Raw genomic sequence first — 18,276 nt, forward strand, 5'->3', positions numbered from 1 at the left:
TCACCTTCACCCGGCCTCATCCAGGCCTGATCTGGGCGAGCCAACCGCCTTTGCTAGTATTTGTATCTAACATGGCAGACGACAATCCCTCTAAACGTCCTTCTTTGAAGGCTAAGGCAAAGTCCCACTACTTGCGCAGGCAGGACAAGGAACCTAAGGGCTCTAGACAGGACAAGGAACCTTCCAAGGCCGCCCAACGTGACGCCTTAAGGCGCCACAAGCGTTGGAAAAAGAGTTTGACCGGCGTTCAAGGGAGTCCCGCTCGGAGCCGTCAATACCTCCTCCTCCAAACCCTTCTACCTCTGCTCAATCTCTCCCCTCAGACCCCTCTTCCCTACCTAGGCGCAGTTCGCCAGGGTCTTCCGACCCCGGACCTCCGACCAGACGGACCCCGAAGCCACCTTTACACCCACAGCCGCTGGTCTGCGCCACGATGAACCCTCTACCTCCGAGGTTCCACCTCACATCAGGGCTTGGATGGAATCAGCCATCCGCCAGGGCATAGCAGAGGGACTACAACACATGACAAGATCAGGCTTCTCTCCGCGAGCCTCCGAGCACGACTCGATATCAATCAGATCCTTCCACAACCGGTCCCCCAGTTGATCAGGTACTCTCTCAGAGGGACAGCCCTCCTCCGATTGGGGCCCAGGTGGAGGAGGAAGGGGACTTTGGGGATTTCAGGGAGGAGGAAGAGGATTCCCGGATGGGATCCTCCGCTACAGTGAACCCCTCTTAGAGGCTGACATCATGGAGGGGGAGATGTCGGAGGACGAGGACCCTTCCCCGACCAACCCTCCTTTGGGGGCTGTTCAAACCGCATATGTTCAAGTCCCTCCTCCTTAAGGCCAAGAATGTCTCTGGCCTTCTTTCCCAGTCCACTGCAGAAACCCCCCTGTCCCAGAGGGCCCGGAAGACTCCATTTTCACCCAACCAGTGGTGGAAGCTGAGGTCATCCCATCCCCTCCCATCTTCGTAGATCTGGTAGCGAAGCAACTTACCTCCTCAGGGACCCCTCCCACTCCCTCTAGCCAAGACAAGAGATTCTTTAATCTCGATTCGGCTCTGTCTAACCTTCTGAATATCCCGGAGGTTGATGACCCCATTGTGGGTCTAGCCTCCTCCTCTACCCCTAGTGAGGCCCTAGAGGCCTTGAAACCTGAGGACAGGCGGGCGGAGCAGGCGCTACGCAGGGCTCACCTATCTGACGCCTGGGCCATTAAATCAGCTACGGCCGCCTCATTTTCACGAGGTCCTCTATCCGCTGGCTACGCCAGCTCAAGGACCACATCCCTGCTTCCAATCTCAGAGCTCACCAGGATATAGCGAAGTTAGTGGCTGCAGCCGAGTTCTCGGCTGGACGCCACTTACCAGTCGGTAAAATTTTCTTCCAGGGCCATCACGTCGCACGTCACGGCTGACGCATGCTATGGCTCAAACACTGGCAGGCGGACGTAAAGAATAAGGTCAAGCTGGCCACTGCTCCCATTACGGGAGATAAACTGTTTGGCCCAGCTTTGGAACCACTGCTGGTCGAGGGCCGCAGTAAGAGAAAGTATCTGCCCTCCCTTTTTCGAAGATCGGAGGCCAGGGGCTCTCAGCCCTTTCGGAGGAGCTTTCCACGCCCCTTCTACCAACCCCCTTCCCGCCCAGATACCCTAGACCCCCTTCCTTCCGATCCCAGGACCGCACGGACCGGGCGACAGATCCAGACGCGGTGGCGGCTACAAGAGACCCTTCGGGATCGGGAGGAAGGCCCTACCGCAGAAGGTAGAGCCTCTTCCTCCCCCATTGGCGGCCGCCTCAGCCCTTCGCCGCCCAATGGGACATATCCACATCCGATGCATGGGTTAGGGACACAATCAGGTTTGGCCTCGCCCTGGAGTTCAGGTCCGCTCCCCTGATTTTTTCTTCCCCTCCCCTCCTCAAGGATCCCTCCAACGTGCACTAATGGATGCAGCCATCCATCATCTTCTTGACATCCAGGCCATTCAACCTGTCCCTCCGGATCAGAGAGGAAAGGGTTTTACTCCCATCTCTTTGTGGTGCCCAAACACTCTGGGGGTTGGAGAGCCATCCTGGACTTGAAACGGCTCAACCGTCACCTTATCCAGCGTAGATTCAAAATGCACACTTTGCAATCAATTCTTTTAGGCACCAGGCGGGGAGACTGGTTATCTTCCATAGATCTTTAGGAGGCATACCTCCATATTCCAATCAGGCCTTCCCATTTCAAATTCCTCAGGTTCTGTCATAATAGCCTTCATTATCAATACGTGGCCCTTCCCTTTGGACTGGCCTCGCCCCCGGACCTTCACCAAGGTCCTGGCGGCCCTGGCGGCTCATCTCAGGAGCGTTCCCGTCCGCCTCCACTGCTACTTGGACGATATCCTTATTCTATCCCGTCCAAATCCCAGGCAGTCAGAGATACCAGGGTCACCCTCTCCACCTTACAGGCACACGGGTTTCTAGTCAATTGGCAAAAGAGCCAACTTACCCCTTCCACCCGAATCAACCACTTGGGTGCCATAATTGATTCGGTTTCTCAAAGAGTTTTCCTCTCCCAGGAGAGGTTCCTTAGCATTCAAGCCCTGGTCAAACAGATCAGGCGTTCAAGGAGGGTGGCCTTACTGGACCTCTCTAAATTGTTGGGCAAAATGGTGTCATGCATCTCTATTATTCCCTGGGCCCGTCTACACAGCAGATCCCTCCAGTGGTTCCTGCTCCCGCTCCAACGATCCGGAAGAAGCAACTCGAAGGCCAGAGTCAGGGTCCCTCCAAGGGTCCTCACGTCTCTTCTATGGTGGACCAATCCGCCATCAACAGAGGCCACCTCTTGCGCGGAACCTCAACGACTCACCGTCACTACGGACGCAAGCCTGTCCGGTTGGGCGCTCATCTCGACTAGCTCTCGGCACAGGGCAGATGGTCGCCGTCCGAGCAAAGGTGCAGCATCAATTGGCTAGAGCTTCACGCTGTCCATCTGGCCCCGCGCAGTTTTCCTCAGATCCGCAAACATCACGTCCTCGTTCTCACGGACAACGTCACGGCCAAGGCCCATATCAACAGGCAAGGCGGCACCCAGTCCATCCAGCTAATGAGGGAAGCCGGCGCCTTTGCGCTGGGCAGAATCCAACCTCCTATCACTAAAAGCCGAACACATCTCCGGAGTAGACAATACTCAGGCGGACTGGCTGAGCAGGGCCACGGTGGACCAGGCAGAATGGCGTCTCCATCCATCCCTATTCGAGGAAGCGTCCAGAATATTCGGCCTTCCGGTGGTGGATCTCTTCGCCTCCCCGTCCAACACTCAGCTTCCACGGTTCTTCTCCCGGTATCCATCTCACCGGTCGGAGAATCACAATGCTCTGCGCTGCCCATGGCCCCCAGGGCTCCTATATGCCTTCCCTCCGCTCCCGTTAGTTCCCAGAGTAATACAGAAACTTCTTCAGGAGAGGGCAGACCTTCTCCTGGTGGCTCCCTATTGGCCCAGGCGACCGTGGTTTGCGGATCTCCGCAATTTATCGGTAGCGCCCCATGGAGGATCCCCGGACAGGGTCTCCCTCTCAGGGGCCCCTTCTGCATCCGGAGCCTCAATGGCTCCAGTTAGCCGTCTGGAGGTTGAGCGGATCCGTCTGACTAGTGAGAATCTCTCGAGTCAAGTCATCGACACTATTTTGGCCGCTAGGCGACCTTCCACTACACGAATTTATGATGCCACTTGGAAGGGGTTCTGCAAGTGGTGTAGCGGGTCTCAGGTTGATCCCCTCTCTCCCTCTGTGGCTCAGATCCTAGATTTTCTTCAGGAAGGCCTTCGTAGGGGCTCTGCACCTAACACCCTGAGACGACAAGTTTCTGCCCTCTCAACCGTGGTCTCCTGTGATAACTACGGTTCCCTTTCTCATCACCCCCGAATTAGATCTTTCCTTGGGGTGCCACCAACCTGTGCCCTCCCACTGTTCACAGGTTCCCCACATGGGACCTCAACAAGGTCCTCGTTTCTCTCACACGTTCCCCGTTGAACCTTTGAGGGATTCATCCCTTCAGTTTCTCACCTTTAAGGTAGTTTTTCTAGTAGCTATTACTTCTGCTCGTCGAGTTTCGGAAATAGCAGCTTTGTCAGTTAGGAGCGATCTATGTGTATTCCACGCTGATCGGGTGGTCCTTCGTCCTGACCCCACATTCCTACCCAAAGTTAACTCTCCCTTCCATAGGTCACAGGAACTGGTTCTACCAAATTTTTGCCCTAGGCCCTCCAGGGGCAGGGAGGTCCTCTGGCACACCCTAGATGTTAGAAGGGCCTTGCGTATATATATTAAGCGCACTCAATCCATGCGAAGGTCGGAATCCCTCTTCCTATCCTTTCAACCCAGGTCACTGGGGCAGGTTTCTCCTTCCACCATCAGTCGCTGGATCAGGGCTACTATTGCGAGGTGCTACCTTTCCCATTCTCTGCCCGCTCCGGGTGGAATAACCGCCCATTCCACCAGAAGTGCAGCCACCTCGGCGGCCTGGGCCACACAAGCCCCCATCGCTGACATTTGTCGGGCAGCCACCTGGTCCTCTCCGTCCCGTTTATCAGACATTATAAAATAGATACGTACGCCTCAGCGGAGGCCTCTTTTGGCCGACGGGTCTTACAGAGGGTCATCAGTGATCCGGAGGGCCTTCGGGCCAGACGGAGTCCCACCGTGGGACAGCCCAGCTTTGGTATGTCCCAGTCTCTGGATGCTCCGAGCGGCTCGAGGAGAATGGGCGTTGGTTCTTACACTGATACGCCCCTTCTCGGCGAGCCGCGGGAGCATCCAGCCCCACCCTAATTTCTCCGTCTGGTGGGGAATCTTGCTTCAGCCAAGGAGCCAATAGTAGATTAGATAGAATTAATAACCTCTCTTCTCGTTATCGCAAAAACTGGGAGACGCTGCGCGATACCACGTGGGGCGGAGCGTTTCCTCATCTAAAGCTCAGCCTGCAAGAAGAGGACTCAGAAGCACATCCCAGTCTCTGGATGCTCCTCGCGGCTCGCCGAGAAGGGGCGTATCAGGTAAGAACCAACGCCCAATCTCAATTCCTGGTATCCTAAATTAGAAAAATGGCAGGGAATTATGGAGATTGAAGTATGAGATTATGTTGAAATCCAGGCAATATTCTGAAGTAACCAGTTTGGGGATTCCTAAAATACGGTATTTCTACTTCATTTCTTTTAACTATAATCTTTTAGTCCTCAAATTATAAATTATAAACTGTCTTAATGAGATTGATTAATCTGTGCAGCACCATTTTTTAAAATCAATGTACAACTCAACTGATTTATATAATTTCACAGCAAAATTTCATTTATAAATCAATTAAAAGATTAATGCATCTATCCATTTATTATTTGTCCTATTGATTTAAAATCCATAAACACTTACTGTCCTTTTGATTTTGATGGAATTTCTAACTTAATTCTTTACAAATACATTTTGTTTTCATTGTATTTTGAGAGGGTAAAAGGTCATTACACAAATTGCATGCTCAACAGTCTGTTAATGTTACATTCTAAATTTAACAGTTATCTTTATCTTTATTAATGAAGTTATAAAAATATTTTGAAGGCACGTAGTGTAATGTGTGGTCACATGTGATTATGCTGCAGTATTTTTAAAATTATTCATGCAAGTTCTCTTAGAATATCTAAAAAAAAATACAATGTTTAGGATTACTCATTCTAAATACACTAGTGTCAAAAATGGCTATTCTGAGAGATTCTGGTTACTCTAGCTAATGAAGCGTAAAGATATACTCAGATTTTTTTTAAAAAATTCCTTGATTGACAACTCCATTTTAAAGGGATCAGTGGTAACCAGACATCATTCAGCTCTGATGTAGAGTACTGTCAATCTTTGCTGCTGAATGATAGATGAATGCCACTTATTTCTAACTTCTCTATATCTCCCTCTACTTCCAATAGTTTATTTAATAATTGATTGAAAGGCATGAATTAAGAGACAACAAGGCACCCTATTCACATTTACTCAATGTATGTTATGTGTACTTGGACTACTTTATATTTGTTCTTGGAGTTGCACAATATAGGAAGAGGGTGATATTTTGAATTGGGCACACACTGAAGGTGTGAAGGAAAATTTTGTTCAGATTCACTGTGAGAGCTAATTTAACACGTGGCTGAAGGAGAAAACATAGGTATTTTCAACATTATATCAGTCTTTATTATGTTTTACAATGCTTAATCCTAGATTGTGTTCTTTGTACATTATTTAACAATATGAAATTAGAGTTTGAAATAAAAGCTAGTGTGGGGTGCTTTTAATCTGAGGACCCGTTTACAAGGCCATGCCTTCCTTCCAAATATTGCTTTCATACCCCCTTCTAAATTTTAGAGTTTCCTTTCAGTAGTCAGAGAGAAAAGGGGACCAAGAGCAGCCTAAGAAACAGCAATGTTGGGGAAATGGAGAACTCAAACCACCTTCAGATATAATTATCCTATCTCCCAAGCTCCCTTCCTACCTATGCATACAGTGGTGCTTTCTCAATGCTTTCCCTCTCTTCAGTCCTAACTGAACATTAATAGCCAATGACATTCCTGTTCCTTTCCCTGTTCCTGGGCAATCATCAAATGTAAATAGCATTCTTGCAGAGGCCATTTGAGGCATGCACTGATGGAGGAGAAAGTAGAGTAAAGGGATTCCTGTGTGTTGCGATAGTAATTTTGGACCAAAGTTAATTATGCTTTGAGGAAACTAACGAAGCTATAGTAACGGAATCAGCTTTAATTTCATGACGACCAATTTAGTCTATAAAGCTTCCTGTATAGATAAGTATGATATGTAATATTTTAAAAAACTTTTTTCTTGGGGTGGGGGCAAGGAGGAAATGGTTTGCAATTAAATATTTGTAATGGCCCTACAAGAATCCATATCTAAAAGAGGATATAAGATTCCTGTTTCTGAACCAGGATTGGACATTTTCATCCTGCTGCAAAGATACAGTGATATCAACTTTTTATTTCATTTATTTATTTGTATGCAGCCTTTTATTGTTTTTTTTAAATGACTCAAGGTGGTGAGCATTATATTTTCTACACAACAATGTAAAGTGTATTCGAAGTATGTTCGCCACTTTGTGAGGTGGGTTGGGCTGAGAGAGAGAGTGTGTGATTACTCCAAGATCACCCACAAATGTTACATCCAAACGATACAAATTTGAGATTTTCTATATGATAAATTTAGAAAATGACAGTAGGTTTAGTTTACAGTTGTTTATTTTTGTACTGAAAAGATATATTTATATTTCTACATGAATTTGATTTTTATTTGTATTTTCTAGGGCAAACCATATATGCTCACAGATTTACAAATTTAACTGGAGAAAATCTAACCAATATCAGTTTGTTCGAAGATCACTGTGGTAACCTCTTGTATGATCTGATAAGTTTGTCAGTTAAGAGATATTCAAAGGTATTGACATTTAATTCAATATTATGGTAATATTGCGTAAATTTCTGAGACAGTAGAAATGTATCTATTAATATATATTAAAACAGTATTTCCCAGATAAATTCATCTTAATGCTTTTATTTATTTATTTTATTTATTTATTTATTTATTTGATTTGCCAATTGTTTACAAGATAATAAGTATAAGTGTATACATAGTTGTGAATACATGAAATGGGTACATATAAGAAAAATAAAAGAAGAATAAGAGAAACAATAGGACAGGGACGGTGAGGCACGTTGGTGCGCTTTATGCACGCCCCTACAGACCTCTTAGGAAAGGGGTGAGGTCAATAGTAGACAGTCTAAGGTTAAAGTTTTTGGGGTTTGGGAAGAAACTACCGAGTCGGGTAGAGTATTCCAGACATTGACCACTCTATTGCTGAAGTCGTATTTCCTGCAATCAAGTTTGGTGCGGTTAACTTTGAGTTTGTATCTATTGTGTGCTCTTGTGTTGTTATGGTTGAAGCTGAAGTATTCATTGACAGGTAGGACATTGCAATGTATGATTTTATATACCATGCTTAAATCAGACCGAAGAGGCGTAATTCAAGGTTTTCTAGTTCTAGAATTTCAAGTCTGGTGGCATAAGGTATTCTACAACGAGTAGAGGAGTGGAGAACTCTTCTTGTGAAATATTTCTGGACTTTTTCAATTGTGCTAATATCAGATACGTAATGTGGGTTCCAGACTGATGAACTGTATTGAGTATTGGTCTAGCAAATGTTTTGTATGCTCTGGTTAGTAGTGTGATATTACCAAAGAAAAGCTACGTAGGATTAGGTTAACAACTCTTAATGCCTTTTTGGCTATGTAGTTGCAGTGGGCTCTAGCACTTAGATCATTAGAGGTGAGTATTCCAAGGTCCTTTACAGAGCTTGGGTCATCAACAAGATCTTGACTATTCAGCTTGTATTTTATTTTCTGATTTTTTTGCCAATATGTAAGACAGAGCATTTATTTGTTGAGATTTGAAGTTGCCATTTGTTTGACCATTCTGATACATAGTCAAGATCTTTTTGTAGGGTAGCAGTATTGTCTGTGGTATTGAACAGCTTTACATCATCAGCGAAAAGAATGCAATTGCTCTTAATATGATCACAGAGGTCATTTATGTAGAGTATGAAGAGAGTTGGTCCTAGAACACTGCCTTGGGGGACACCACTATTGACAGGTACAGAATTTGATAGGACGCTCCCAATTTTGACCATTTGTTGTCTGTTTGCCAGGAATGCTTCTATCCAGTTATTCAGTTGTCCAGAGATACCATAGGATTTTATTTTTAGGAGTAGTTTGTCGTGTACCACTGAATCAAAGCTTTTGGTTAGATCCTACTTCTATTAATTCATCTGTGTGTGGTAGTGAAATGAAAATAAGCTTCAGATATGCCTTTGTCCAGAAATGAGGTCTGTGAACTCTAAATATGACTGATGTCTTTGGCAATTGGAAAACACCAGATATTCCTGTTTTCCTATGGCCCTAATGCTCTAGAGAGAACAACAGTTTTAGACTGTGACAGGAAACAAAAGAGATGGTAAGAATTATATCCATTTATCTCCTAATTTTAGTTGTACATTTGTTATAAAATGGGGGGGCACGCCCTCACTCACATACAAAAACACACGCACCCAATTTTTAATACTCTACTTTTTCAAAAAAAAAAAAAATGGAAAAGGTTTATTTGTCTTATGCGTTGTTTCCTTTATCTTCCAAATTTCCCCAAGTGCAAAATAAATTATTCAGCTAATTAATTCTAAACTAGCAAATAGGTTAGTCTTGAATTGGATAAAGGGCAAATCTACGTGACATGTAAAAAGTATTTATTTTCCAATTGTAATGCAAAATGGAGTGAAACTTTTTAAATCCTAAAAAGGGGAGTGGTGGTCTGTTTCTATATGTGACTACAATACCACCTGCTGGTACATCAAGGTATAACTCATTTGATTAAAAATGGCAGACTAAACAATTCAGGAAATATTGCATTGTTTCTGAACAATGGAGTGTTTTTATTCCATCATGTATGGCATTAAAGTTACTTATAGGTTCTATGATAAAAATTAATGTTGAATAATTTAAAAATATTGGTTTATTTAGCAATAACATAGTTTTATCATACTTTCAGGAATAGAAAGTTAATACAAAGTTGCAGAATGCAAGATACCATTTATTCTTAAGATACCATTTATGCAGAATCTGTGACTTTTTTTTTTCATGCTGATACTCCAGGGAGTAGAAAAAAGAAGTTATTTCTTGTGTGCTCCTTTTATTTGAATTATTTTAAGATGCATATTGATTTTCTGCATGATATAGAGTATAACAGATAGTGATGTGTGACTATCACTAAGGTTTTAACTATAATGTCAACCATCCTGAATGGTAGCCCTTAATATCTGACAGGTAACTTTAAACAACCAAAGTACTTAAGTTGAATTTGGCAAACTGTATACTAAGAAAATATAGAGAGGATTGTGGTCTTAATCTATAAAGCATAGACTTAGTGTACTAGTTTTAAAAGCATTTTTCCAGAATGTTATATGAATGTTAAACAAATTTGCTTATGCACTGTTTAGTAATGATCAATATGGTACTTGAAATTTCAAATAGAACAGATTATTTAAATGTGATTTTAAGTAGGTTATTTTTCCATTCAAGAGTCAGAAGGGTTTCTAAAATGGAACAGGAAGAAGGAAGTCTCCAAAATTACCTTTTCTAAGTCTTAACATTAGGACAGTTTCAGTAATTTTTTCACCAATAAAGAAGCGATCAATGTGTATGAATTGTATTGAGATGAACACTCCTTAAACATTTTCTTAGTATTGGGCACATAAATAATTCCTTGTGGTTTTGACAGGTCTAGATAAATCTCTTTCTCTTTTTCTCTAACACACATACTCAAGCTCACACCTATCCATTTTCTTCCTTAAAGGGAGTCACTTCTGAAAAATTGCTGTAGGCGAAGAAATTATAACAGCACAAAGATAATGTGCGGTCTTTAAATTTGGATTTCAAGCACATGCATACAAAGATCTGGCAGCTTCTTTTTTTCAAAAAGAAAGAAAAAATTTATACTGCTTGCTGGATGGCTTAATCTTTTTATATTTACACTTAAGTATTTCAGTGATATTTTCCAACTGCTTCCTCCATCTCTGAAGTTTGTTCATGTATAAATGTTTTCTGCCTTCTCTGAGTTAAAATGTTATTTGTTGCAGGTTAGGCTCTCTGAAGCTCTTATTACTCACCACTATACTTGTACCTGTATAAAAGAGCTGTGGGTTCTGCTTATTCATCTGCTTGACCACAGAAATAAAGCATCTCTTACAGAGGTAGGAATTGTTACATTCCCAGCATGAATACATTTCACGAAACAGATTGCACTGGAAACCTGCAGAAATTCATAGTTTGACAAATATATCGCACAATTTTATCACACCATAAGCAAACCTATATCAAAGATGTTGCTTTTTTCCTCTTATAAACTTTAAAGAAGTTTTTGCTAGTTGACCACAGTCAAAATTTCGCTGTTATTGCTGGAATACAGACCAGGTAAGGCAACCATCATCGACTTAGTTGGGGAATCATTAGCACTGTAGTAGCTTAAAGAATCAATAGCACAATAAGTGATTCTTTCCACCACTACGAATTTATAGTTAAAAATTCTGGTATTTGGCCCTGGGGAGGTCAGTCATAAATTAACGTCTAGACAGTAGTCATAGCTTCTTCATAGACTCTTCTGATGTTTGTTGTGAGCTTCACTATTCTAAACTGATTTACATTGTGGCTCATATAACTTCTGCTTTACTAACAGTACATACATTTGGAATGAAGTCGAATATATGTATCCCAAGATAATGTTGCAGGATCCAATCTGGGTTGTCACCAGGACCAGAGGAATGGAATGCGAATGGAAATGGAATGGAACGGAACGGAACAGAACAGAACAGAACAGAATAGAATAGAATAGAATAGAATAGAATCTCTGTGAACGTACAATCAATAAGTGATAAATCATGATCATAGTCATTGTAAAAATACATTCATCATAAATCATAAGATACAACACTTAGTGATAGTCAGGGTACTATATAAGCAATCAACACAAATCATACTAGGATACTTAATAAACAATATAAATAATAATATACAAGCAACGGAAGATTGAATAGTCTTCTGAGCTTTCAGAATCAGATTCTTGCTCCTTAGGGAACTTCTCTCTAGCAGAATGTAACCAACCCAGATTGGATCCTACATTCATTTGGAAATGGACATTGATTATATTAAATGGGGTGGTAAGGTATTGTTACATTATTTTACTGTCATTTATTGTTTGTACTTATTTTTGATGGGTCCATGATCTTATTACTATAAAGAACAAAAGCAAATATTGGGTGTATTAATCTAGAATCCTGCTAGAATTGATTTTTTTAAAATTGAACAATTTGCCTGAGTATAATCACAAAACACAATCTTGGAGAATACTGAAACCTGTCTTTATTTCCACCAAATAATAGCAAATCACTGCCCTCATCTAGTTTGTCCTTCTCTTGATTATATTGAAGATATTCCCTGTCCTTTATATAATCTAAAGATGGTCTCTTAAACTATATAGTTACAAACTAAAGTGTCTATCTAAAATAGCTGGAAAGCACCAAGTTGCCTATCCCTACCTTAGTTGCATAATTTGGATTTTAAATGTAAAGGTTTGTTCAGAAATTGTTGATTGAGATGTGGCTGAACTTGATTTGATTCTTTTATTTATTCAGGTTTTTTGCCTCTTACAATCAAGAGACTTGATTTTACTCTTTTACTTTGTTGTAGTCCTATATCTAATGGCCCTTTCTCCATAGATTGGCCCCCAAATGGTATACGCTTATATTAATGGTAAATTTTGATTGCATTCATGGAAACTCTAAATCATATTAAGTCTACAGTGAAGGTCAAAGAATTAATATACCCATGTCCAATTCAGAGCCTGAGTTCATTAAGAAAAATATATTACCAAAAGCAGAATTACATAGAACAAGGATGTCAAACTTGATTTCATTAAGGGCTGCCTCAGGGTTGTGTTTGACCTGAGGTGGGGGGCTGAGGTGGGGGGGCCAGAGTGGGTGGGGCCAGCTTGTCATTCGTGTGATCAAATGCCACTTTTGCTAGTAGTTTATTTTGCTAGCAGTCTGCCAGCAAAAACAGAGCTGGTAACGGCCATGCACGGCCCCCCTAGATTCCTTTTTCGGCTGTGATGGCCTTCTGCAACCCTCTGCCAGCGAAAACTGAGCCCAGGAGGGCCACACACACTGGGCTCCATTTTCGCTGGCAGAGGCACTGTTGGCTGGTCCTTTGGTGTTTCCAGGGTATATCCAAAGTATATCCAAAGGTATGTTTAAAACGTTAGCTAAGAAAAAGATCAGATTGTTTTCCATTTCAACCTCAGAATTTGTCCTGTGTAACCTGCTATCTGGTGAAGCAAAAAAGTAATAGGAAAAATTCTCAAGAGCTAAGCAGATGGCTGAAGTGTGCAGGTTTCCTTTTAAAAACTTTTTTTTTTTTTTTTACAGTCCTTTTGGAACTGGCTAAATAAAATTCTGAAGAAAGTATTCGAAAAAAACAATGGTACTGATTCAGTACCTGCCTTTGAATCCATTCCATGCAAAGATCCACTGAGCTTCAGTTGGTGGATTATAACACACTTGGCATCACTTTATCATATTGACCGGAATGGATATACAGATGAAAAGGTAGGTTTGTTCTTTTTTCGTGAGGAATATTTAATTAGGCGTTTTAATATTTTCTTAAATTCTCCAAAAGTTTTAATGCTTACAAACAAAATGGCATATAAATTTCTTAAGTGTGAGCTACAGGAATCTTACCCTACCTTTGAGTTTTTAAAAAATGCTTTCTATAATCTTTAAAAAGTGAAATGCAGTATTTAGTAACAAGACAATATTAAAGGTCAAAGTGCTTTTAGTTGTTACATTCCTGATGTACAACTATTTATTCTTTAAGCTTACTGAGAGTATATCAATATAAAAAAGAAATTTTATTGTTATGGTTGCTGATTTATGTAATGTATTATAAAGGGAGTAGTCTTGAATTATGGAATGTTTTGCGCGATTATGTTGGTTGATGGCTGAATGCAATAAGAGTGGTAGATAAAGGATTTTTCAGAAAAAATGAAGAGTTGTGCCATGTCCCTCTTCAATGTATTTGTGCAGAAATGTACAGAGAATGCTTGTGATTTTATTTATGTATGTATGTATTTATTTATTTTGTCAAGCATGTATGATAAAACAGGTATAAGTATGGACATAACTTTGAAACATATAAACAGGTATAAGTATATACATAATGAATGAATACAAATAAATGGATAAATGGGAACAATAGGACAGGGACAGTAGGCACGTTCGTGCGCTTATGCACGCCCCCTTACAAACCTCTTAGGAATGGAGTGATGATGGAGTGTATGATAGGAAGGTGAAATTTGTGGAGATATATAGTGAATTAACTGGGCATAAAGTAATTTTATCTATGTTAACTTTTTTAAAGAAAAAAGAAATCCTAATGCTGTAATTTCTTGAATTTATTTCATTTCTGTGCTCCGCATTTTATTTCTTACAGAGAAAACAGTATTATAATTATATGTGTATTGTATGTATGTTAAACACTGTGGGTTTGACTTCATTCAGTAGACTCATAGTGTGTGTGTGTGTGTATGTGTATATGTATATATAGATATAGATATATAGATATATAGATATATATAGATATAGATATATACCGTGTTTCTCAGAAATTAAGGCCGGGCCTTATTTTCTTTTGACTCCCGAAAAAATGGCTAGATGGGGGTGACTTAATTTCTCCCCCCCTCACCTAGAGCACCCAGTGGGCAGCCATGCCTCGCCACCAGCCGCTGCTAATGGCCAATCATGGCGGAGCGCGGAGAGCTCCCTACCCCCCAAGCGCCTTTGCTGCAGACCCGGGTATGGTGCTGAGTGCAGGCCGGGTCAGCAGGTGGGTGGGTGGTGGCGGCATGGATGTCGGCCTTGTTGGCGGTGGGCCACTTTGCATTGCGCCTGCCGCTATTGCTTCCTCCGCCGCTGTTGCTTTCCCTTCTGCCCGTGCACTGCCGCGTTTGGAGTGCTGCACATTCCTCCACCGGCAGTGTTTCAGCTGCTTCTCGGGCGGGGAAGCCATAGCTTCCACGGTTCCCGCCGGCGCTGGCGCCTCTTTCACCAGCGCCGTCTCCAACAACAAGAGCAGCGGTGAGACAGACCCCGCTGCCGATGAGAACCGCCTGCCCTCCCGAAGGGGCATCGCTTTGATTGACGGCAGCTGCGTCGACAATGTCCTGCAAGTCAATGAGTCTTTCGGGGTTGGGTGGGTGGAAGTGGCGGAGGGAGGGTAATGCGATCGTTTCTCTCCTCCCACACTCCTCGCTTTGCTTCCCGCCCCAGAGCTTCGGGCCATGGTCTTGTCCCTTGTATGGTCGGGCGCTCTCCTCTTGCTCCAGCCGCCCGAAACCCCACCATGCATCTTTTCCCCCCTTTTTATGTTTTCTTTACTATCATTCCCTCTGTCAGTTCCCTAAGAATACAGACTGGCCGGGCAGCTTCCTCCCCACCCCTCCCAGTAGTTTTAAAAAGGGAATCATCTATCCACTTTGCCCTTCGAACAGAGGCAAACCTTCCAATCCAAACAGAAGAGAAAGGGAATCATCCTACAGACCCTTAGCACCAAGCTTCCCAGAGGATTCTTCCAAAGGATCCATCCCAAAGGAGGATTCACCCCCTTAAATGCACTCCCCTCCTTTGGGGTGAGTCCTCTGATGAATCTGATTGTTCAAAGCTGGCCAGTACTCTGATCCAGCTTTGAGTACGGGTATTCACAGGCTTCTGTCGAAGCAACTAAAGCTCTAAAAGCGGCTAATCTCTTAGGGCAATGTCTATTTAATTCTGTCCTTCCTTCCCCCCAAAGACGTCCCTGGGTCATATTATAAGCTTTCCATGCCTGATAATTCTGTAGCCTTCTGCTCACCTTTTCAGGTAAAATCAAGAAGTTACCAGCCAAGTATAACCCAATTGCTTGTTTGAATCAATAATCTAGAAGTTTGAACAACTCTTTAATATTTTGTGTGATTGGAACAATATTAGTAACTCAAAGCCGTACTTTCTTCTTCTTTCTTAATAAGAATTTCACTTAGACAAGCATTTTTGAATTTGTCTTCACTAAAAGACATACAGCAATTGACTTGATTTCTGTGTCTGTTTCCTCTTAATGAAAATGGAAGAACATGATTGAAATTGTTAGTGCTAAATATTTTTATCATAAGTAGTCTTAAGATATATACGTTAGTTATTTCTTATTAAATCAGAAATATCTATGTTTAATATAAGTTAAAGTGATCAAGATATAGAAGAATCATATATTACTAGCCTAAATTTAGTTAATTGGTTGTAGATCTGAAATTTCCTGGGTCATATTTTAAAATAATCATTTTATATCTTCATTTTCATTTTATGTCTGTTTTGGAAATCTATAGTTGTACTTTGTAGATTCAAATTATTAAAAATAATACCTTGACACCATATCAAACTGAATTTCATATGCATACTCACATGGTTTCAATTAAAAAAAAATTAAGTAGAATTTGAGTTTCATAAATAAACATATATTAAAAACAAATTTAGGAACGAACGATCTGTGCAGCATCAAAAGTATATTTCCTGGATTGCACATTTATACATTGTAGTATTCCATTATATAATTTATTTGGTTTTGGCTTAATGCTAAATATAGACACGTTTGCTGCCATTTGTTTAGTTAGCCTTGATATATCCATCAGTTTTGATGTATATTTAGTGATAGTAATTTGTGTTGGATTAAAATTGGAAAGTGTTAAATTTCTCTAAGAAAATATCTTAATTTTTTACAAATTTCTAAAACACAGATAGATCTCAAGTGTCTTTTTCTTAATACCCAAAGACTCTGCATTATCATATTCTTAAAGGCTATATTCATAAATTTCAAAAACCAAATAGAATTTGAAATATTACAACTTTTGAACATTGCAGGGGTCAATTTTAATGCTGCTCAGGGCTACCAAATATAGTTCAAATGACTTTGAGCTAAATAGTCTTACCTTTGAATAGTTTAAAATACTTTCTAAGATAAGCAAAGAGTGCTTTCCAGCTGAGCAGCTTAGCAACTCAACAAGTGAACCAGAAGAAGAAAGTAGATTCTTTTTGCATAGATTTAAAAAGAAATGTTGCCTATATACTTAAAGTTGCAACTCAACTTGTATTTTTAAGTAACAGACAAATGAATGCAAAATCATATTTCAAGCTATTAGCTCAGAACTACATGTGTGTTTGTTTAGCAGATGGTATCACAAATGTTTTCCTTAGGCAGAAATGACAGATATATTAAGGGAGTGAATATTTTGCAATGCTTTGTGAAAACCTGTATTTCAAAGGCAAAACACTTTTTATTAAAGATAGAAAATGGTTGTCATTTCCTCACTGTTGGGGGTTTTTAGTTCAAGATTTGGACCTTTTGAACTATGTTTAAAACTTGATTTATGTAAATAGAAGGGCTTAATTCTTCATTCTTCATTGACATAGACCAAATTAGAGAGGGCAGTAATTATTTCTAGATCTTCTGGTAGATTTCATTAACAGCACTTTTGGTTGAGAATTTCAGGAAAACTAACTTATAATTCATGTTGGCTATGATCTTTAGAAAGGTGCCTAAATGAATGAATTGCTAGTTGTGATTCATATTAAATCCCCTGAAATTAGCTGCATTCTTGATCCTTTAAATATAGCATAGTAGACACGTTGAATTTAGAACTTAAAGGGTAATTTAATTTATTTATATTTATGAATTCTTCTTGGTAAAAAGTGATATAAAATATTTTATTCTAACAAGAACAAATGGAATTTATTGTCTGTGAGGCTCAGAAATGTACTAATTTCTAATTAGTACTAATGTTTGTACTAATTTAACAACAGGATAGGAAGAAGTTTTTTAAGCACTAATTTTAAAAATGGTGAAAAAGAAGAGAGCCTTTCACCATTTCACTTACCTGTCATAGATACATTCAGGAGAAGAAGCATGTTGGATGAGTCCCAGGCTTTAGTTGGTCAGACATGATATTCTTCCGATTAAAATCGGAATTCGATTTTTTGGAAATCGCCCACCCCCCTTTCCCCCCTTCTTCTCCTCCTTCCCCTCCCCTCGGAGGCCCCTGAGTCAGGAGTTGCTACTGCCGGCGGCTCCAGTCCCGCTGCCTCGGGAAGGGAAAGGCAAAAGGAAGAGCTGTGGCGGCGCTTTGCAACAGCAGCAGCGGCACCGGAGGCTCAGGCGCAGCAGCTCCCGGTTTTGCCTTTCCCTTCCCAAGGCAACGCGGGACTGGAGTCGCGTGGAGCCGCGCCGGCGGTAGCAACTCCTGACAGCCCCAGCCGGACACCTGGGCGGTGCGGCGGAGGCCGCTGAGCGGCAGGAAAAGGGAGCTGGGCAGCCACGGACCATCCATCTCTCCGTGCAACACGCCACCGCCCGGCCCTGGCGAGGGAAAGCAGCGGGCGCTCCCGGGCGGCGGCCTCAGCCCCACCCCCAGGAAGCGGCTGCCCAGCCCGATTTTTTTTCAGAGGGAATATCATGCCTGGTTGGTCTACCCATCTATACCTATTATAGTTAACCATGTACATATGGAAAATTCACTAGTTGTAGAATGTATTTCTCAGTAGCAAATATTGCTAGTGATACAGGAGAGGCATTAT

The 18,276-nt window shown here is 41.7% G+C and overlaps 1 protein-coding gene across 2 annotated transcripts in view; it reads left to right on the forward strand.

The window, feature by feature from the left end:
* The window catches only part of MMS22L (MMS22 like, DNA repair protein), a 91,797-nt gene that overhangs the window by 18,904 nt on the left and 54,617 nt on the right, over positions 1-18,276 (forward strand). For both annotated transcript variants that reach the window (XM_087943089.1, XM_026666588.2), the window contains exons 8-10: positions 7,330-7,460; positions 10,708-10,821; positions 13,051-13,230. In XM_087943089.1, coding sequence (XP_087799215.1) covers positions 7,330-7,460; positions 10,708-10,821; positions 13,051-13,230 — 425 coding nt within the window. The remainder of the gene's footprint in view (positions 1-7,329; positions 7,461-10,707; positions 10,822-13,050; positions 13,231-18,276) is intronic.

The sequence above is a fragment of the Notechis scutatus genome, chromosome 1 (genome assembly GCF_049901735.1).
Source record: "Notechis scutatus isolate UNSWTSFEM ecotype Mainland chromosome 1, rNotScu1.2, whole genome shotgun sequence".
NCBI classification, from domain to species: Eukaryota; Metazoa; Chordata; class Lepidosauria; order Squamata; family Elapidae; genus Notechis; species Notechis scutatus.